The sequence below is a fragment of the Thalassophryne amazonica genome, chromosome 1, assembly GCF_902500255.1.
Source record: "Thalassophryne amazonica chromosome 1, fThaAma1.1, whole genome shotgun sequence".
Taxonomy (NCBI): Eukaryota; Metazoa; Chordata; class Actinopteri; order Batrachoidiformes; family Batrachoididae; genus Thalassophryne; species Thalassophryne amazonica.
Window position 1 is genome coordinate 171,862,316 of NC_047103.1, and position 22,204 is coordinate 171,884,519.

Below are 22,204 nucleotides of genomic sequence, written 5' to 3' on the forward strand. Positions count from 1 at the left end.
ACTGAGAGGAGAAGAAAAAAAAAATGCTCAGCAGACAAATGTCCAACTACTTTTGGCCTCTTTAAAATTGATACACACACACACACACACACAAAAGACTTAATTCCAAAACTGAAGTGTCCACATGACGTGAACGATTCAGCTTCAACAAGACCTCAGCTTCCTCAGGTCAGGTTCAGATGTCACTCTAAATGTCAAAAGAAGTCGATGTTGGATTTAAACAGCTAGCAGTCATAAACATGTCAAATGGTTTATTAAAACAAGGACAGAAACACCCAAATACAAAGTTACAGTAACAAAGGAAACATTCTACACAGAAATATGTAACGTTTAAAAACAAACTGCCGAAATGTTTTACATTTCAATATACTTTGAAATCACACGAACCTTTGACTCAATGAAATCTACATTTTATTTTTCCTAATGCTGTGGTTTTGTTATAATTTTCTTTAAGATTATTATTTTTTTATATTTTATTTTTTGTGCTTATTTTCTGAGAAACAAACATGATTCAGAAGGATTTTATAAAATCAGTTCTTGAAAACAGTTGAAAACAGCCACCAGTGACAAGCTCCGCCCACACGCCAGGGACTTTATATATACACAGTCTATGCTTTGGACATGCAGGACACCATCGGCAGCAGTGCATCCTGGGACTGAGTTTGGTAGTCTGAGTGTGAACACTAACCAGAACAGGAACTGTGAAATAAGATCCAGGTAACCAGCTTGGGACAAGTCTCCATGGAAACCAGCCCTGAAGTGGATCTTGGACAGTTCCATGTCTCTGTGACATGTATTAGGTCTTGATGGTCCATCAGTGTGTCATTCCTGCCGCCCCCCCCCTCCCCCGGGCTAATAACTGAGGATCCTGACTGACGATGGGGGCGGGGCTTTATAAAGTTGGAAAGACGTCTCAGACACAGAAGGTAAATATTTTGAGGACGGCGTCCCTGAAAGAGACAGACATAACAGACACATTTAGAGGCAGTTTGGTCAAAATAAAAAAATTGAAAGTGGACAAAATACATCAAATGTTTCTTCAGCTGAAATGAAAAACAAAAAGCTAATTTTTCTGCAAACAGAAATATTGACAAAAGATTTAAAAAAAAACTAAGCTATAGAGAATAAAGTTTTCATATGTTGAGGTAAAAGGTTTATGAAAATTAAACTCAAATTTAAAAAAAAATGTTGACAGCGAGAGTGGGACTGAGTCCTGAGTGCCACTGGGTGGTTGCCATCCAGGACCCTGTGCGGTTCTCCAGCACGTTGGATGTGGTGACACAGAGACCTGACCTCACCAAAACTAGTACTGTTAGTCCACCAGGTTTGAGGATCACCAACAGAACAGGTGCATCACGAGATAAAATTACTAATGAAATGACTCAAATCAAACCTATTTTTAGAATGACGTTTCTTTATGACATCACAGTGACGTAAATGTTTGCGTTACCTGGCGAAGGGGATGTATGACAGTCCGTACCTGTGAGGAACACAAACGACAATCAAAAGGTTCAATGGTCATCAAACAGTGTGTGTGTGTGTGTGTGTATTACCAGGTAAATGCCAAAAACTGCAGCACACAGAACAGAAGCGCCAGTCCGTTATTCTTCCACTGGAGGGACAAACAGAGGCATTAAAAACAAAAGAGAGCTTTTCAAATGTATGAAAACAACAAACGGACAGTTTGTGTGTTTGTTTCTCACCCAGAAAGCAGCACACAGCGTCAGCGCTAAACAGATCTGCGCGCGCACACACACACACACACACACACACACACACACACACACACACACACACACACACACACACACACACACACACACACACACACACACAGAGTCATGACAACACTGTACAAATACACACGTGTACCGGAGCTGAACAAGACCATCAGAAGAAAACAAAGTTTGACAAACAATGATTTATTTAGTTTCAGATTTATTTGAGGTAATCTGGGATTAAAATGTTCTTGGAAATAAAATGATTTTAAATGACCTCAGATCTAAATACTCATCATTTAAACAGTTCTAACCCAGCTGGATATTCAGCTGCTTTTCATCTGGTTAAATCATAGAGCATCCTGTTTTAACAATCAAGAACTAACTGATTTAAACCGGTTCAAAAGAATGCTGAACTGGTTTTAATCTGGTTAAATCATAGAGCATCCTGTTTATGGAATCAGGAAAAAAATGATTTTATCTGAATTAAAAGAGCTCTACATTGGTTTTAATCTGGTTAAATTAGAGATAATCCTGTTTTATAAATCTGTAAAGCTTTGTTTACACATAATGACAACAAGTCACCGACGCCATGAAGTAAACATTCTTGGCCGCTGATCACGAATGTGATGATTTGAGGCAGAGGCGTCAGGTGTCCTCAGGAACTGCTGCAACTGTTACGATTAATGGCACATGCTGGCAAATTATCAGGCACCATTATGCACAGTCAGCGCATCATTACGTTCTGTCATGTTGTGAATGAAGTGAATTGTCTCCACACACACACACCCATATTCATCCAACCATCAGTTGCTGAACAATTCAGGTCGCTCCAGTTTGCTCCTCAAAATCCACAGCAGAAGAACTTTGTGACTGCATGCTTAGTTGGGGTCTGTGCCATGGAGTGGTGCAGAGAGGAGGAGACAGAGAGCCAGATGTGTGGCTCCACATGGCTCTCGTCTTGCTCTTTTCCCAAACATCAGTAGCAGCAGCAGCAGCAGGTGGAACACCTGCAGGAGCGCGCTGAGGAGCACTGGAACAAGACTTTTAGCCAACTTGGCGTCACTGTCCTTCAGCATACTGCAGCAATGAAACTGAATGCAGTGCAGCAGGATTTAATTGTGCACACTTTAGAGAAAAATGCTGTCACGCTCTGTTAAGGATCACCACTAATCAAGATGGATCAACACTCTCAGTTGCGACCTCCACGACATAAGGTGAAATGAGGGTGGTGCGTGGAAGATTTTGTGACAGCCAAAAACATGCTCCATGAAAATGACAAATATCACGCACTATTAAGAAACCTATTCAGATGCATTAAGTCACATTAAGAATGTCAGGAATGTGCCAAGAATGACACAAATGACATTTGTAACGCATCCTGCAATGTGTAAACGCAGCATAACACATTAGAGATAATCCTGTTTTATAATATCAGGAAGAAATCGATTTTAATTTGTTTAAAAGAACTCTGACCAGATAATTTGTAATTTTAGGTTAGAGATAAGCCTTTTTTTTAAGAAACAGGAATAAACTGCTTTAAAGTTTTCTTTAGATTTCAGAGACCTCTGAGGAAATCACAAATTTGAAGGTATCTTGCCGTATGATGTAGCAGCAGTTAGTACGCTCCTGTCACACAGAAGGTTGTGTGTTTGAGCCCCACTCAGCCCTGTTCCTGTCTGTGTGGTTACTTTTGTGTTCTCTCCATGCCTGTGTAGATTTTGTGGGCGGAGCCTGGTCTGTGATACAACAAAGCACACCTGCCCAATCTCTTGTTTTTTTTTTTACCAGGACATCTGTTTTAAAGATATATTTTCTTCCAGGTTGCTAATTAAACAATGAATGAGTTTGTGTGAAACACGGCAGAGATGTTTGTCCACTTGTTTTTGCTGATGGCTTGTGATTGTGTCTTCTCACCAGCATGATGGCGGTGGCTAACGCTCTGACTTTAGCGCACATGTTCTTCAGCTGGTTCAGAGGCCCCATCAGGAACATGGTGCTGCCACAACACACACAAAAACCCCAACACAGTCTGAAACTACAGACGGTTAAGTTAGGAGACACCATAAAAGAAAGAGGTGTCCTGGATCTGGTGTGGTGGAAGCAGCTGAACAGGCAATGTCATAACCTCTCACACTGACTACGATTACATTCCATTAATATTCGGGTTAAGGTCAATATTCCGGTTTCTGAATCATTAGGAATAACCCTTTTACATGCTTAAGCAGACAGTTACTCCTGTATACATGGTCATTGGTATCATCTGTTGGGGTGCCCAAATTTATGCACCTGCTTAATTTTATTTAAATAATTATTTCACACTTTCTGTAAATACTATAAACTTCATTTCTCTTCTCAAATATCAGTGTGTTTGTCTGATATATGATATATTTAACTGAAATTGCTGATCCAAACAACCAATGATTTATAAAGGAAAATCATGGAAATCATCAGTGGTGCTCAAACATTTACATACAACTGTACTTTAAATATATATGTAATCATTTCAGAAAATTTACTTAGAAACATTGATTAAGATAAGACAAAACTTTTTTGAATATGGGTGGTATTTGTATTTTATGTTTGATGCTTGAAAACCTTGGGGTCAGAAGTGGGATTTTTAACCTCCCATTTTGTCTGGAACACATTTAAAGACTCAGGGATAACGCCAGTGATGATGGGTAATGTAGCATGTGAGAACAGGGCAGTAGAACATTTCTTATCTCATCAAGTCTGTATGAGCTGATGGTCCAATTGGTACCTGGCCAGAGAGCAGATATTTCCCACGCTGTAGAGGACAGCAAATGCAGCCAGACCCATGACTGGAAGCCACAGCAGACAAGTACCCTGAATACAGAGAGACAGACTGTCACCACGGAAACAGACTGTTGCCAGATATAATGGGCACAGAGTCACAGAGGGCTGTTACTATGGATACAGACAGGGAGTCACTGCAGTAACAGAAACTCACCAGGATGGAGCAGGTTACACCTAATCCAAAGCAGATCAGGAAGCCCTTCACCCGTGAACCCCAGGACAATGTGGACGCACGATTGGCTGCCTGGAGACATGTCACCACATGGTCATTATGCTCGGCTTTCTGTCTGTGTTTTGATACAATAATGATTTTTTTTTAATACTATATTCTTATTGGACATTTTCCATAAAGATGTGTGGATAAATTGTCATTGTGACATCACTTTCTTCTTTCCTGTTTTCTCCATGTTCAGTGGGGTTAACGTGAGCTGACAACAGGGAGGAGCCGTTTTGGGGTTCAGCACATTGCACTACCTGCCCTCAATGATTTTAAAGTCAGATCAGCTTCACTTTGAACATGACGAACAATGATCCAAACGTCACTATGAATCCATTTTGTGCATTTTTTGGACTTGTGCGAAGAAATTTGTGTCACGTTAACTGCTATAACATTAGTTCACCTTTTTGAAGAAGAAAAAATTATGACAATCATTATACATTTACTGTAAATTATTGACAATTTTTGAGTCATTTCAAAACTAAATGAGAATCAGACAAGCATATAATGTGTCTGAAGTAGTGTCTAATATTTTGTGCAGTTTTAGTTCATTGTAACTATATCTGTACACATGTGTAATGTTTGTATTTTATATCAGATTTTAATTTGTTCTTATGAATGTTTAAATGTTACCATTGTAGTGCTGTAATTTTTATCTTTAAATATGCTGCTTAAAAGTGCAATAAAATGATAAAACTGCAAATAAAATTATCATCATTAGCAGAAGCGTTAGTCACATTGTCTAACTATATTTAAAAAAGAAAATTCCCTTATCAACGTATAGCTGAATAGAAATGAAAAACAGGTCGTCAGCACTCGAACATTATTATAACTAATATAACTTTAATTTACCTTCATGAAGCTATTTACTCTGCGAGCTAACAGATGTGTCCATTTTTCTGGCCACTAACTTATTAAACGCACACTCTGAGAGCAGACGGCGGAGTTTAACATTACACTAAGGTGAAGTTTGTATCTTTAACTTGGACTGCTAACTTTAACCAGCTAACTAGAGAAGTTAGTTGCCGTGACGTCACCTCCAGTATTCCCGCGCCGTCCGTGTTTGCGTCATCCTGACCGCTCAGCACCTTCTTCAATTTGTCCATACGGCGGCACGAAAGGACGCTTTTCTTTGGACCGACGCCGTGTCTGTGTCTTTCAGCAGCTTCTCCGGCGGCCCGAGCACTTTGTGGCCTCAGGTGTTCCGGGCGGGCGGAAAGTACAGCAGGTGCAAACAACAACGGCTCTTCCGCCTGCGATACCGCGTCCAGCCACAACGGCGCTGTTTCCCCACTTCAGCATGTTTTACTTTTTAAAGAGCGGCTCGTGCGCTGGCTTCCGCAGCAGAAGGTTCTCGGTTCAAGTAGAGTACCTAGATCAGAGGTCTCAAACCGGTTCCAGAAAGGGCCAAGAGGGTGCAGGCTTTCTGTGCAACCACCCACTGCAGCAGGTGATTTCACTGATTAACATCACTTTGAGCAGGTGGAATCAGTTAATCAGTTGCTGCAGTGGGTGGTCACCTGCAGGCGGTCACCTGGTGGTTACACAGAAAGCCTGCACCCTCTTGGCCCTTTCTGGAACCAGTTTGAGACCTCTGGCCTAGATAGAGAGAGTTCAGTCAACTCAGAACATGGCACCATTTTGGTTCCAACTGGGCTGAACTACTGAATGAACTTTTAATCTTGCACCCCTTGGGTGTATCTTGCGCCCACAAGGCACCCCTTGGGCTCATACTGCGAAGTTTTGGGATTGCCTTTCATTGTTACGCTGATGATACTCAGTTGTACATGCCGATAACTGCAGGAAATCTCATTCGCATTCACCCTGTTGATGTTTCAAATCCCGCAAAACCTCGGCAAGGTCGCCGCTCTGCGAGATCTCAGTAACATTGAGAACTGCATTGAGATGCTCTGATCACGCTGCACACAGACAACACCATTAACATTGCAACATAAAACTATTTTTATATTGTGCCTAAAACTCTCATTAATATATTCTCTGGGTTTATAGACGTTATTGCATTTATTTTATGTAAACGTGAGAATCACAGTCTGTCTCTCCGTTATTTTCAGTGGGAGCTGCTCTGAGCTACAATCGCTTCCTGATGATGTCGTTCTGGGGGAAAGTGAAGTTTGCTCTTTAACGTCTTGATTATTGTTCATTACAACACTGTTTGTCCTCTTTGTTCCAGAATAATATATATATAATATGTCTGAAATTCGGTTTGCGTTTATTAAATTCCATGCAGATTAAACGTAGCAGACACAGATTATTTGTTATAATTGTTTTAGCAAGTTTTCAGGGTATCATGCAGCAGTCTCTTATTAACGTGATGAAAAGCATTTAAAAAATTACATTTTTTTAGTATAATATTCATTTACAACTGTCATCATGTGGATTCTCTATGTTGTTTTGACTGCAGCGACTCTCTGGCGCGCAAGGGATTATGGGATACGTCAATAGGGCGAATAAAATCCCTGGAGGACTGTCTTCTATCAGTGAGAAGTTGGATGTCTAGTAACTTCCTACTTTTAAACTTTGATAAGACTGAAATGATGGTTCTTGGTCCAGCGAGACGTCTGCATCAGTTTGACCAGCTGGCGCTCAGCCTGGGTTCGTGTGTCATACATCATACGGACAAAATGAGGAACCTTGGGGTAATTTTTGATCCCACACTGTCTTTTGACCTCCACATCAGGGATGTTACTAGGACAGCTTTTTTCGATATAGCGAGGACTTTTAATATAGCGAGGATCTGCCCCATCCTGTCTGTGGCCTGATGCTGAGACCCTGATTCATGCTTTTGTTTCTTCTAGACGAGATTATTGTAATGTTCTATTTTCAGGGTTACCACAGTCCAGCAATAGGGGTCTTCAGCTGGTTCAGAACGCTGCTGCCAGATTGTTGACACGTAGCAGAAGGTCTGAACATATCACACCCATTTTGCCATCTTTGCACTGGCTCCCTGTCTCTGAGAGCAGATTTTAAGATTTTGTTATTGACTCGTAAGGTTGTTCATGAGCGCCATCTTATCTGGCTGATCTAGTGGAACTTTACGTGCTGACCTGGGCTTTGCGGTTGCAGGATGCGGAACTTCTGTTTACCCAGGGTGAAGAAGTCAGAGGGTCAAAGAGCATTTTCTCATCGTGCACCCACCCTGTGGAACAGTCATCCTGCGACCGTGAGGCAGTCGGAGTCCATGGACATTTTTAAGTCAAGACTGAAAACCTATTTTTATTCTCTTTCTTATGAATAGTTTTAATTTTTATCTGTTTTATTCTTTTACTTCTGTTTTTAATGATGTATTTGAATTTTTTTATTCATTTTTAATTATTTATTTAAATTTTATGTTGAATTGTTTTATGTAAGGCGCCTTGAGACGGCTTTTGCTGTGATTTGGCGCATTATAAGCTAATTAAATTAATTAAATGAATCTTTTAAATATTGTTTAAAATCATTTAATCACATACAGCAACATATCCAGGTACAGGTGCTATCAAAATAAATATAAAAATACTTAAGCTATCAAATTTACATGAATGTACAATTTATGACGATTTATTTAATGAATTTAAAGTCTGATTTATGCAGCTGCAGCTCTGTAACTCCGTGTCATACAGCCATCGACAGGCTGAAACGACCAGATCATTTCCAGAGTGAAGGCTGTGTTGATCCGGGACGTCGTCTGACTACCAGAGAAATCACACAAAATGTGGACATCAGCACTTTTGCGGCACATTCCACTGTTACAGGAGATTTTGTAATGAAAGACGTGCGGAGGAATTCGCACGTCGGGACGGAGCCGCTCATGGCGCACAACAAAAAACACCTCCGTGTTGGAAGTCTCACAGGACATGTTGTGGCATGCCCAGCTGTTACACAATTTCTCGGATACTCACTCGACTGAAAAGCCACCGAAAGCCGTCTGAATGGAAACCATTCAGAAGATTGAAGCGCGGTGTGCCCTCAGCCGCTGTGAGCCGTCTTTAATCCAGTTGTAATCCTCCTTAATCTGTGTGATGCCGATAGAATCTTCACCAAAAGCCATCTGAATTTTCTGAATGGTTTCCACCTGGCTGTCTCACACAGTTTCTGAAAAGATTTTCATGGAGCAAAGCCGCAGTCGCTCAGCCATTTCCCTGACAATGAAAATCCGACGAGGGGGCTGGACCAGTGCACACTCAAAGCCTGCCCACAGGCGAATGACGCAGCCGACAGGCGTGAAAAAACTCAAGCATGCGCACGAAGGTTCAAGCTTGGCTGATGCAATCACACGTGATTCAAATCCATATAGTTTTTGAAAAAAAAAAGGTTGGATGCTTTTCTAACAGACCTTGTATTTAGGGTTGCCAACCATCCCTTGAAAAACGGAATCGTCCCTTATTTGGAAATAAAAGTGTGCGTTCCATATTGACCTGAAACGGGACACAGTTTGTCCCGTATTTCTGTGAGAATCAAAAAGTCTGGCGCTTTATATGGAAACCTACGGTAAATTTGATCCCAACCTCTCTCCTGCTCTTCACCAATGAGCTGACAGACACGAGTTGACGATACAGAATCACTCTTATCTCATTGGTCGAGGGACATCTGCTCGCAAGAAGATCCCGGACGAGAATCATATGATTAAAGAAATAAAAGATGGAGGTCTTAATGTAATTGATTTTGACTGTCTTAATGGAACCCTAAAAATCAACTGGTTGAAATATTGGATAAAAACTCAGAATTATATTGGTATTGTGTCCCTAACTATATATTTAATAAAGTAGGAGACTTCAGTATAGATAAGCTACCTATTAAACTATCAGAGTTCCATAAGCAAGTGTTATTATATTGGAAAATGCTATTTGTACATAACTATTTGCCACATTCCACTATCATATGGAATAATAGATTCATACTTCATAAAAACAAGTCATTATTTTACAAGGACTGGATGGAGAAGAACATATGGTCTATTGTGCACTTGATGGATGCAGAGGGGCGCATGTTAAACTACAAACAATTTTGTATGAAATATAAATTTAATACCCCTAAGGCTGAATTCAATAGATTGCAGAAAGCGTTACCAAAACAATTATTACTCAAACTCAAAACATACTAGAATACCATCCTATAACCCCACAATTAGCCACTCTATCTATTGAAGGTATCTCATTCACTGACAAAAAAAATTTAATAACCACACAATTAGAAACCATCTAAATGAAACTTTATTCCCAGGTAAAGTAAATAAAAATAACATACTTTATAAGTTTGACAAAAAAAAATCAATTGAAAAACTACAAACCCTATATTTAAAACTTCCTATACAACCAAAAGCTAAAGAAACACACTTTAAAATCTTAAATGCAATTTACCCATCCAAGGAACTTTTAAGAAACCATTTCAACATTGATGATAATAAATGTTTCTTCTGTGAAAATGATATAGAGACAATAGACCATATTTTCTGTGAATGTGACAAAACCAAAATATTTTGGAATAACTTGGATTTTTGGCTGAAACAAAAATAGTACTTCCAGAATCTATTACCAGAGACATATAGATAGACAGATAACATTTGGAATATTATTGAAGAACAAAAATGATGAACTCTGTAGCAACCTAATCTTCTGTTTAGCGAAATTTTTTATTCAATCAATCAATCAATCAACTTTTTTCTTATATAGCGCCAAATCACAACAAACAGTTGCCCCAAGGCGCTCCACATTGCAAGGCAAGGCCATACAATAATTATGAAAAACCCAACGGTCAAAACGACCCCCTATGAGCAAGCACTTGGCCACAGTGGGAAGGAAAAACTCCCTTTTAACAGGAAGAAACCTCCAGCAGAACCAGGCTCAGGGAGGGGCAGTCTTCTGCTGAGACTGGTTGGGGCTGAGGGAAAGAACCAGGAAAAAGAGATCGATCACTAATGATTAAATGCAGAGTGATGCATACGGAGCAAAAAGAGAAAGAAACAGTGCATCATGGGAACCCCCCCACAGTCTACGTCTATAGCAGCATAACTAAGGGATGGTTCAGGGTCACCCGATCCAGCCCTAACTATAAGCCTTAGCGAAAAGGAAAGTTTTAAGCCTAATCTTAAAAGTAGAGAGGGTATCTGTCTCCCTGATCTGAATTGGGAGCTGGTTCCACAGGAGAGGAGCCTGAAAGCTGAAGGCTCTGCCTCCCATTCTACTCTTACAAACCCTAGGAACTACAAGTAAGCCCGCAGTCTGAGAGCGAAGCACTCTAATGGGGTAATATGGTACTACGAGGTCCCTAAGATAAGATGGGACCTGATTATTCAAAACCTTATAAGTAAGAAGAAGAATTTTAAATTCTATTCTAGCATTAACAGGAAGCCAATGAAGGGAGGCCAACACGGGTGAGATATGCTCTCTCCTGCTAGTCCCCGTCAGTACTCTAGCTGCAGCATTCTGAACCAACTGAAGGCTTTTTAGGGAACTTTTAGGACAACCTGATAATAATGAATTACAATAGTCCAGCCTAGAGGAAATAAATGCATGAATTAGTTTTTCAGCATCACTCTGAGACAAGACCTTTCTGATTTTAGAGATATTGCGTAAATGCAAAAAGGCAGTCCTACATATTTGTTTAATATGCGCTTTGAATGACATATCCTGATCAAAAATAACTCCAAGATTTCTCACAGTATTACTAGAGATCAGGGAAATGCCATCCAGAGTAACGATCTGGTTAGACACCATGCTTCTAAGATTTGTGGGGCCAAGTACAATAACTTCAGTTTTATCTGAGTTTAAAAGCAGGAAATTAGAGGTCATCCATGTCTTTATGTCTGTAAGACAATCCTGCAGTTTAGCTAATTGGTGTGTATCCTCTGGCTTCATGGATAGATAAAGCTGGGTATCATCTACGTAACAATGAAAATTTAAGCAATACCGTCTAATAATACTGCCCAAGGGAAGCATGTATAAAGTGAATAAAATTGGTCCTAGCACAGAACCTTGTGGAACTCCATAATTAACTTTAGTCTGTGAAGAAGATTCCCCATTTACATGAACAAACTGTAATCTATTAGACAAATATGATTCAAACCACCGCAGCGCAATGCCTTTAATACCTATGACATGCTCTAATCTCTGTAATAAAATTTTATGGTCAACAGTATCAAAAGCAGCACTGAGGTCCAACAGAACAAGCACAGAGATAAGTCCACTGTCCGAAGCCATAAGAAGATCATTTGTAACCTTCACTAATGCTGTTTCTGTACTATGATGAATTCTAAAACCTGACTGAAACTCTTCAAATAGACCATTCCTCTGCAGGTGATCAGTTAGCTGTTTTACAACTACCCTCTCAAGAATCTTTGAGAGAAAAGGAAGGTTGGAGATTGGCCTATAATTAGCTAAGATAGCTGGGTCAAGTGATGGCTTTTTAAGTAATGGTTTAATTACTGCCACCTTAAAGGCCTGTGGTACATAACCAACTAACAAAGATAGATTGATCATATTTAAGATTGAAGCATTAAATAATGGTAGGACTTCCTTGAGCAGCCTGGTAGGAATGGGGTCTAATAAGCATGTTGATGGTTTGGATGAAGTAACTAATGAAAATAACTCCGACAGAACAATCGGAGAGAAAGAGTCTAACCAAATACCGGCATCACTGAAAGCAGCCAAAGATAACGATACATCTTTGGGATGGTTATGAGTAATTTTTTCTCTAATAGTCAAAATTTTGTTAGCAAAGAAAGTCATGAAGTCATTACTAGTTAAAGTTAATGGAATACTCAGCTCAATAGAGCTCTGACTCTTTGTCAGCCTGGCTACAGTGCTGAAAAGAAACCTGGGGTTGTTCTTATTTTCTTCAATTAGTGATGAGTAGAAAGATGTCCTAGCTTCACGAAGGGCTTTCTTATAGAGCAACAAACTCTTTTTCCAGGCTAAGTGAAGATCTTCTAAATTAGTGAGACGCCATTTCCTCTCCAACTTACGGGTTATCTGCTTTAAGCTACGAGTTTGTGAGTTATACCACGGAGTCAGACACTTCTGATTTAAAGCTCTCTTTTTCAGAGGAGCTACAGCATCCAAAGTTGTCTTCAATGAGGATGTAAAACTATTGACAAGATACTCTAACTCCCTTACAGAGTTTAGGTAGCTACTCTGCTCTGTGTTGGTATATGACATTAGAGAACATAAAGAAGGAATCATATCCTTAAACCTAGTTACAGCGCTTTCTGAAAGACTTCTAGTGTAATGAAACTTATTCCCCACTGCAGGGTAGTCCATCAGGGTAAATGTAAATGTTATTAAAAAATGATCAGACAAAAGGGAGTTTTCAGGGAATACTGTTAAGTCTTCTATTTCCATACCATAAGTCAGAACAAGATCTAAAATATGATTAAAGTGGTGGGTGGACTCATTTACTTTTTGAGCAAAGCTGATAGAGTCTAATAATAGATTAAATGCAGTGTTGAGGCTGTCATTCTCAGCATCTGTGTGGATGTTAAAATCGCCCACTATAATTATCTTATCTGAGCTAAGCACTAAGTCAGACAAAAGGTCTGAAAATTCACAGAGAAACTCACAGTAACGACCAGGTGGACGATAGATAACAACAAATAAAACTGGTTTTTGGGACTTCCAATTTGGATGGACAAGACTAAGAGACAAGCTTTCAAATGAATTAAAGCTCTGTCTAGGTTTTTGATTAATTAATAAGCTGGAATGGAAGATTGCTGCTAATCCTCCGCCCCGGCCCGTGCTACGAGCATTCTGACAGTTAGTGTGACTCGGGGGTGTTGACTCATTTAAACTAACATATTCATCCTGCTGTAACCAAGTTTCTGTTAGGCAGAATAAATCAATACGTTGATCAATTATTATATCATTTACCAACAGGGACTTAGAAGAAAGAGACCTAATGTTTAATAGACCACATTTAACTGTTTTAGTCTGTGGTGCAGTTGAAGGTGCTATATTATTTTTTCTTTTGAATTTTTATGCTTAAATAGATTTTTGCTAGTTATTGGTGGTCTGGGAGCAGGCACCGTCTCTACGGGGATGGGGTAATAAGGGGATGGCAGGGGGAGAGAAGCTGCAGAGAGGTGTATAAGACCACAGCTCTGCCTCCTGGTCCCAACGCTAGACAGTCACAGTTTGGAGGATCCCAAAAAATTGGCCAGATTTCTAGAAATGAGAGCTGCTCCATCCAAAGTGGGATGGATGCCGTCTCTCCTAACAAGACCAGGTTTTCCCCAGAAGCTTTGCCAATTATCAATGAAGCCCACCTCATTTTTTGGACACCACTCAGACAGCCAGCAATTCAAGGAGAACATGCGGCTAAACATGTCACTCCCGGTCTGATTGGGGAGGGGCCCAGAGAAAACTACAGAGTCTGACATTGTTTTTGCAAAGTTACACACCGATTCAATGTTAATTTTAGTGACCTCCGATTGGCGTAACCGAGTGTCATTACTGCCGACGTGAATTGCAATCTTACCAAATTTACGCTTAGCCTTAGCCAGCAATTTCAAATGTCCTTCGATGTCGCCTGCTCTGGCCCCCGGAAGACAATTGACAATGGTTGCTGGTGTCGCTAACTTCACATTTCTCAAAACAGAGTCGCCAATAACTAGAGTTTGATCCTCGGCGAGTGTATCGTTGAGTGGGGAAAAACGGTTAGAGATGTGAACGGGTTGACGGTGTACACGGGGCTTCTGTTTAGGGCTACGCTTCCTCCTCACAGTCACCCAGTCAGCCTGCCTTCCCGACTGCACGGGGTCTGCCAGGGGGGAACTAACGGTGGCTAAGCTACCTTGGTCCGCACCGACTACAGGGGCCTGGCTAGCTGTAGAATTTTCCACGGTGCGGAGCCGAGCCTCCAATTCGCCCAGCCTGGCCTCCAAAGCTACGAATAAGCTGCACTTATTACAAGTACCGTTACTGCTAAAAGAGGCAGAGGAATAACTAAACATTTCACACCCAGAGCAGAAAAGTGCGGGAGAGACAGGAGAAGCCACCATGCTAAATTGATTCCTAAAATGATTCCTAAAAACACACAAAGTGAATAATGTGTAAATAATTTAGAGGTGATTCAGCAGAAGGAGTGCTTTAGTTAAGGCACGTAAAGATTACACTGGGAAACAAATCGTAATCTAGATAACTAGATCAATCTAACTGCGCAGATTAAACAGCTAACAGATACAGCAAAACACCGCTGTGCTCCGGAACAGGAAGTGATACAATACCGCAGTGAGAGCCAACCACCAGTAGAGGCAAGCAAGAGCAAGAGCAAAAAGCACTGATGAATATCATCAGTGCATATGCCCCACAGGTAGGATGTGAGATATAAATAAAATTGATTGATTGATTGATTGATTGAGATGAAGGAGAAAGATTTCTGGAGTGTGTTAGATGAGGTGGTGGAGAGTGTGCCCAAGCATGAAAGAGTGGTGATAGGAGCAGACTTCAATGGGCATGTTGGTGAAGGGAACAGCGGTGATGAGGAAGTAATAGGTAGATATGGAATTAAGGATAGGAATGGGGAAGGACAGATGGTAGTTGATTTTGCAAAAAGGATGGAAATGGCTGTGGTGAATACCTACTTTAAGAAAAGGGAGGAGCACAGGGTAACATATAAGAGTGGAGGAAGGTGCACACAGGTGGACTACATTCTTTATAGGAGATGCAAGCTAAAAGAAATCAGAAACTGTAAGGTGGTGGCAGGAGAGAGTGTCGTTAGACAGCATAGGATGGTTGTTTGTAGGATGAATTTAGAGGTAAAGAAGACGAAGAGAGTGAGAGCTCAACAAAGGATCAGATGGTGGAAGCTGAAGGAGGAAGACTGTTGTGTGAAATTTAGCGAGCAGATGAGAGAAGCACTGGTTGGAGGGGAAGCAATTTGGACAACTGGAAAAGTACTGCAGATGTGGTGAGGGAGACAGCTAGGACAGTACTGGGTATGACATGTGGATAGTGGAAGGAAGAAAAGGAGACTTGGTGTTGGAATGAAGAAGTCCAGGAAAGCATAAGGAGAAAGAGGTTGGCGAAAAAGTTTTTGGATAGTCGTAGAGATTAAGAAAGTAGACGGGAGTACAAGGAGATGCGGTATAAGGCGAAAAGAGAAGTGGCAAAAGCGAAGGAAAAGGCATATTGCGAGCTGTACAAGAAGTTGAATAGTAAGGAAGGAGAAAAGGACTTGTACCGATTGGACAGACAAAGGGACAGAGCTGGAAAGGATGTGCAGCAGGTTAGAGTGGTAAAAGATGCACATGGTAATGTGCTGACAAGTGAGGAGTGTGTGCTGAGAAGGTGGAGGGAATATTTTGAAGAGCTGATGAATAAAGAAAATGAGCGAGAGAAAAGGTTGGATGATGTGGTGACAGTAAATCAGGAAGTACAAGAGATTAGTAAGGAAGAAGTGAGGGCTGCTATGAAGAGGATGAAGAGTGGAAAGGCAGTTGGTCCAGATGACATTCCAGTGGAGGCATGGAAATGTGTTGTGTGGGCCGCCAGAAGAGGAGGTACTGCTGGCCCACCACCAGAGGGCGCCCTGCCTGAAGTGCGGGCTTCAGGCACGAGAGGGCGCTGCCGCCACGGACACAGCCGGGGGTGACAGCTGTCACTCATTATCTCTTGACAGCTGTCACCCATCTACTCTACATCATCTCACTCCATAAAGACCAGACGTCATCTCCACCTCGTTGCCGAGATATCGTACTTCTATGGAGGTAACATTCTCTGCCTTTATTGATTGATTCCAAGTGCTATTGTGTTGTAGCTGTCAACCAGAGGACCGGCGTGGGTCGCGACTGTTTCGTCTTAAGTCAGATAAGTGGTTACACAGACGCTGCACGAGTGTGTGTTAGAGGTGGAGGTGGCATTCCCACCATTGTTGTTACGGGGTGTACACACACCACACTTGACTGTTTTTGCTCTTCGCCAGCAGTACCAGATCCGACAGTCGAGGACGGTGATCACCTGGGAATTCGGGACTTGGCGGCTCCAGTATTCACCAGGTTCGGTGGCGGCGGAAATCGTGTGGTTCCGGCTCTTCTCAGGACAGACGTCTTCTATCCTCGAGCCTGCCCACACGTCACCTTTGTGGATTGACTGTTATCAGATTCTGAGATTGTCTGTATATTCGTTGTGCACCTTCACAACATTAAATTGTTACTTTTTTGGCTCATCTATTGACCATTCATTTGCGCCCCCTGTTGTGGGTCCGTGTCACTACACTTTCACAACAGAAATGTCTAGGAGAGATTCTAACCAGATTGTTTAATAAAATCTTGGAAAGTGAGAGGATGCCTGAGGAGTGGAGACGAAGTGTGCTGGTTCCTATTTTCAAGAACAAGGGTGATGTGCAGAGCTGCAGTAACTATAGAGGAATAAAGTTGATCAGCCACAGCATGAAGTTATGGGAAAGAGTAGTAGAAGCTAGGCTTAGAAAACAGGTGAAGATCTGTGAGCAGCAATATGGTTTCATGCCGAGAAAGAGCACTACAGATGCAATGTTTGCTCTGAGAATACTGTTGGAGAAGTACAGAGAAGGCCAGAAAGAGTTACACTGTGTGTTTGTGGACTTAGAAAAAGCTTATGACAGGGTGCCAAGAGAAGAGCTGTGGTATTGTATGAGGAAGTCTGGAGTGGCAGAGAAGTATGTTAGGGTAGTGCAGGACATGTACAAGAATAGTGTGACAGCGGTGAGATGCGCAGTCGGAATGACAGACTCATTAAAGGTGGAGGTGGGATTACACCAAGGATCAGCTCTGAGTCCTTTCTTGTTTGCAGTGGTTATGGACAGGTTGACAGATGAGATCAGACAGGAGTCCCCATGGACTATGATGTTTGCAGATGACATTGTGATCTGTAGTGAGAGTAGAGAGCAAGTTGAGTCTAGTCTGGAGAGGTGGAGATATGCTTTGGAGAGAAGGGGAATGAAAGTCAGTAGAAGCAAGACTGAGTACATGTGTGTGAATGGGAGGGAGCCCAGTGGAATAGTGCAGTTACAAGGAGTAGAAGTGGTGAAAGTAGATGAGTTTAAATATTTGGGGTCAACTGTTCAACGTAATGGAGAGTGTGGTAAAGAGGTGAAGAAGAGAGTACAGGCAGGGTGGAGTGGGTGGAGAAAGGTGGCAGGAGTGATTTGCGACCGAAGAATATCAGCAAGAGTGAAGGGGAAAGTTTACAAGACAGTAGTGAGACCAGCTATGTTGTACGGCTTAGAGACGGTGGCACTAACAAAAAGACAGGAGGCAGAGCTGAAGATGTTGAGATTCTCTTTGGGAGTAACAAGAATGGACAAGATTAGGAATGAACATATCAAAGGGACAGCGAGTCAGAGAGGCGCAATTGAGATGGTTTGGACATGTGCAGAGGAGGGACCCAGGGTATATAGAGAGAAGGATGCTGAGGATGGAGCCACCAGGCAGGAAGAGAAGAGGGAGGCCAAAGAGGAGGTTTATGGATGTGTTGAGGGAGGACATGCAGGTGGTTGGAGAGACAGAGGAAGATACAGAGGACAGGGTGAGATGGAAACGACTGATCTGCTGTGGCGACCCCTAACGGGAACAGCCGAAAGACAAAGAAGAAGATCTAATGGTTAATAAATAATCACATTAATCCATTTGATTGTTTTGGGTGAAGAGACCCCGTCTCAGATGTGCTGCTGTGGTCCAAAATGATGCATGCACAGATGCAAAAGGCGGACCAATTTTTAGGGGCGGACTGTTCGGTCTGCGACACCGGGTTGTTGTGCATTTGGAGGCACAAATAGACACAACAAGGGCTTCAAGATGTACAGATTCCCTTCAGATCAGAACAGAAGAAAAATTTAGGAAAATAAAGTCAGCCGTGTGGGATGGAAGCGACTTCATCAAAGCTTTGAGACGTAAATTTATTGTTCAGTGCCATGTACAGTAAAACTCACCTAAACCGTCATCATATAAACAGTGTTTATGACATTTCCATGTCATAAACACTGTATATAACGGATTTTGTACAATGGATTTTTCGCTCACATCGGATAAAATGGCCCGTCTGTGTTGGGGAAAGTGTAATGCACGGACCCACACCAGGGGGCGTAAATGAAAGGGAAATAGATATGCCAATAAATACAATTTATTGCTGCAAATGTGCACAACAGGTCAAATACTGCTTCTAGTCAGTCAATCACAGTTACATAAGGTGACATGTGGGCAGGCCGGAGGGTAGGAGACGCCTATCCAGAGAAGAGCCGGGACCCACAAGGTTCCACTGCCAACGGAGACCTGCAGTATAACGAAGCCGCCAAGTCCTGAGTCCCCATGTGGCCACCGCCTCCAGCTGTCAGATCCAAAAACTGCTGGCAGGAACAAACACAGGTTAAAGGTGTGTGTGTACACCCAGCAAACAGTCAGCAAAAACACCGTTCCTTCCTGGGGGAAAATCCTCCAACTCCAAATACAGGAACTCAGAGTATGTGCAGTGCCTTATGAATCACTGGCGATTAGGATCGGGCTGCACCAGAACTGGCGCAGTCGAGAACCGGCGTTTCAACTCCCTAAACACGGCTTCGCACTGATCCGACCAGGTGAAGGAGACTTTTGGGGAGGTCAGGGCTGTAAGGGGACCAACAACCTTACTATAGCCCTTCCCTTCTAGATCTGAACCAGGTGATAAGCATTCCTAAGATCCAGTTTTGTGAATATTTTGGCTCCATGCAGGGGCGTGAACACTGAATCCAATAGGGGCAACGGGTATCGGTTGCAAACCGTAATCTCGTTCAGCCCTCTAAAATCAATGCATGGACGGAGTCCGCCATCCTTCTTGCCCACAAAAAAGAAACCAGCACACAACGGGGAGGAAGAGTTCCGGATTAACCCGGCAGCTAAAGAGTCCCGGATGTAGGTCTCCATTGATTCGCGCTCAGGGCGTGAGAGATTGTACAGCTTACTGGACGGATACTCAGCGCCCGGTATCAAATCAATGGCACAATCATACGGTCGGTGCGAGAGAAGCGTGAGTGCCAGATCTTTGCTGAAAAGCGAGATCATGGTACTCAGCCGGCACCGCCATAAGATTGGGGGGAACGCGGACCTCCTCTTTAGCAGTTACACCGGGTGGGACTAAGGATCTTAAACACTCCCGGTGGCAGGTTTCGCTCCATTGAGCCACAACCCCAGTCGGCCAGTCGATCCGGGGATTGTGCTTACTTATCCATGGATAACCCAAAATTATTCTGGAGGTAGAAGGTGTTACATAAAACACAATCTCCTCCCTGTGGTTTCCAGAACCAGTGTTAAGGGCTGTGTCTGGTGTGTTATTAATGGAACAAGGGTGCCACCTAGTGCCCGTACCTTCAATGGTGAAGGAAGAGCCACTAGAGGGAGCCCCACTTCCTTAGCCCATCTGCTATCAAGCAGATTCCCCTCTGACCCTGTGTTGATTAGTGCTGGGGCTTGAAGGGTTAAATCCCCACAGAGGATCACAACTGGGATTCGTTCTGATTTTCGTGCATTGCCCGTGTGCGTATTATGGCCCACCCTTAGCCCAGTCTCTAAGGGCGAGCGTTGGTGTTTAACCGCTTGGGGCAATTTTTCTGCACATGCTCACTAGAGCCGCAGAAAAAACACTCTCCGCGGGCCAGCCTCCTTTGTCTGTTGTCTGATCTCATTTTCACCCTGCTCGTGTCCATAGCTTCGTCAGCAGGGGGAGCTGTCGTCACGCGGATCGCTCTGGCTTTGGAGCGTGGGGAAGGCGGCGCTGTTTCGGAAAGGGAAGGGAGAAGGACGGCGCGTACCCGGCCATGTCCTTCGTCTCGCTCCCGTCGACATTCCTCTAATCGGTTGTCTAAATGTATAACGAGGTCAATAAGCCCGTCTAATTCCCGCAGCTCATCCTTAGCCACAAGGTGCTCCTTAAGGACTGGAGACAGTCCGTTTACAAATGCGGCGCGGAGCGCAACAGTATTCCAGCCAGCTCTCGTGGCCGCGACAAGGAAGTCGACTGCATACTCCGCAGCGCTTCGACGACCCTGTCGAATGGACAGCAGCACATTAGAAGCAGCCTCGATTAGGGTGATCGAACACCTGTCTGAATTCCCTTATAAACCCAGTGTATGATGTTAGGAGCCGTGAGTTCTGCTCCCAAAGCGCCGTAGCCCAGGCGCGTGCCTCACCTCGAAGCAAATTAACAACATAAGCCACCTGGCTGGAGTCTGACGCGTACATTACGGGACGTTGTGCAAAGACGAGCGAGCACTGCATTAAGAAGTCCGCGCATGTCTTGACACAACCTCCGTACAGCTCCGGGGTGCTAATGTATGCTTCAGGGAATGGGGGGGGGGGGGGGGGGTTCGTTGAATGACCACTGGAGGGTCTCTGTTTGACAACAGGTCCGCAGGAGGAGGAGCTGCAGCCGCGCCCTGTCCGCACGCTTCCACCTGAGCGGTGACAGCCTCCATCCTACGATTGAGCAGTACGTTCTGCTCGGTTACCAAATCCAACCGAGCAGTGAAGGCGGTTAAGATCTGCTGCAACTCACCCATTATGTCTCCTGCTGGAGCCTGTGCACCTCGTGTCTCCACTGACTGTTCAACGGATGGGTTGTGCCCCTCGGAATCCATGACGTTGGCCGAGTTATCCTGTTGGGGAAAGTGTAATGCACGGACCCACACCAGGGGGCGTAAATGAATGGTCAATAGATATGCCAATAAATACAATTTATTGCTGCAAATGTGCACAACAGATCAAATACTGCTTCTAGTCAGTCAATCACAGTTACATAAGGTGACGTGTGGGCAGGCCCAAGGGTAGGAGACGCCTATCCAGAGAAGAGCCGGGACCCACAAGGTTCCACTGCCAACGGAGACCTGCAGTATAACGAAGCCGCCAAGTCCTGAGTCCCCATGTGGCCACCGCCTCCAGCTGTCAGATCCAAAAACTGCTGGCAGGAACAAACACAGGTTAAAGGTGTGTGTGTACACCCAGCAAACAGTCAGCAAAAACACCGTTCCTTCCTGGGGGAAAATCCTCCAACTCCAAATACAGGAACTCAGAGTATGTGCAGTGCCTTATGAATCACTGGCGATTAGGATCGGGCTGCACCAGAACTGGCGCAGTCGAGAACCGGCGTTTCAACTCCCTAAACACGGCTTCGCACTGATCCGACCAGGTGAAGGAGACTTTTGGGGAGGTCAGGGCTGTAAGGGGACCAACAACCTTACTATAGCCCTTCCCTTCTAGATCTGAACCAGGTGATAAGCATTCCTAAGATCCAGTTTTGTGAATATTTTGGCTCCATGCAGGGGCGTGAACACTGAATCCAATAGGGGCAACGGGTATCGGTTGCAAACCGTAATCTCGTTCAGCCCTCTAAAATCAATGCATGGACGGAGTCCGCCATCCTTCTTGCCCACAAAAAAGAAACCAGCACACAACGGGGAGGAAGAGTTCCGGATTAACCCGGCAGCTAAAGAGTCCCGGATGTAGGTCTCCATTGAT

At 43.2% G+C, this 22,204-nt stretch overlaps 1 protein-coding gene across 2 annotated transcripts; it reads right to left on the reverse strand.

The window, feature by feature from the left end:
- Positions 1–236: 236 nt before the first annotated feature.
- LOC117518400 (vesicle transport protein SFT2B-like) lies at positions 237–6,008 on the reverse strand. Of its 2 annotated transcripts, none has more exons than XM_034179523.1 (8): positions 5,790–6,008; positions 4,690–4,779; positions 4,480–4,565; positions 3,636–3,717; positions 1,704–1,739; positions 1,554–1,612; positions 1,451–1,480; positions 237–950 (listed from the first exon to the last, which is right to left on the reverse strand). In XM_034179523.1, exons 1-8 carry the CDS (start codon positions 5,856–5,858, stop codon positions 914–916), a joined length of 489 nt encoding a protein of 162 aa, XP_034035414.1. In that variant the 5' UTR covers positions 5,859–6,008; the 3' UTR covers positions 237–913. The 2 variants fall into 2 exon arrangements, with proteins under 2 accessions (XP_034035414.1, XP_034035405.1); XM_034179514.1 differs by having other exon boundaries at positions 1,704–1,736; positions 3,633–3,717.
- Between the last annotated feature and the right edge of the window lie 16,196 nt (positions 6,009–22,204).

What these genes read in the sequence shown, in the direction of transcription:
- LOC117518400 (XM_034179523.1), bottom strand. Translation starts at nt 5,858, where the DNA reads ATGGACAAATTGAAGAAGGTGCTGAGCGGTCAGGATGACGCAAACACG. An exon ending in ACGGCGCGGGAATACTGGAG is followed by an intron (nt 4,780 to 5,789) that starts GTGACGTCACGG and finishes ACATGTCTCCAG; the next exon opens with GCAGCCAATCGTGCGTCCAC. An exon ending in TCATACATCCCCTTCGCCAG is followed by an intron (nt 951 to 1,450) that starts GTAACGCAAACA and finishes TGTCTCTTTCAG; the next exon opens with GGACGCCGTCCTCAAAATAT.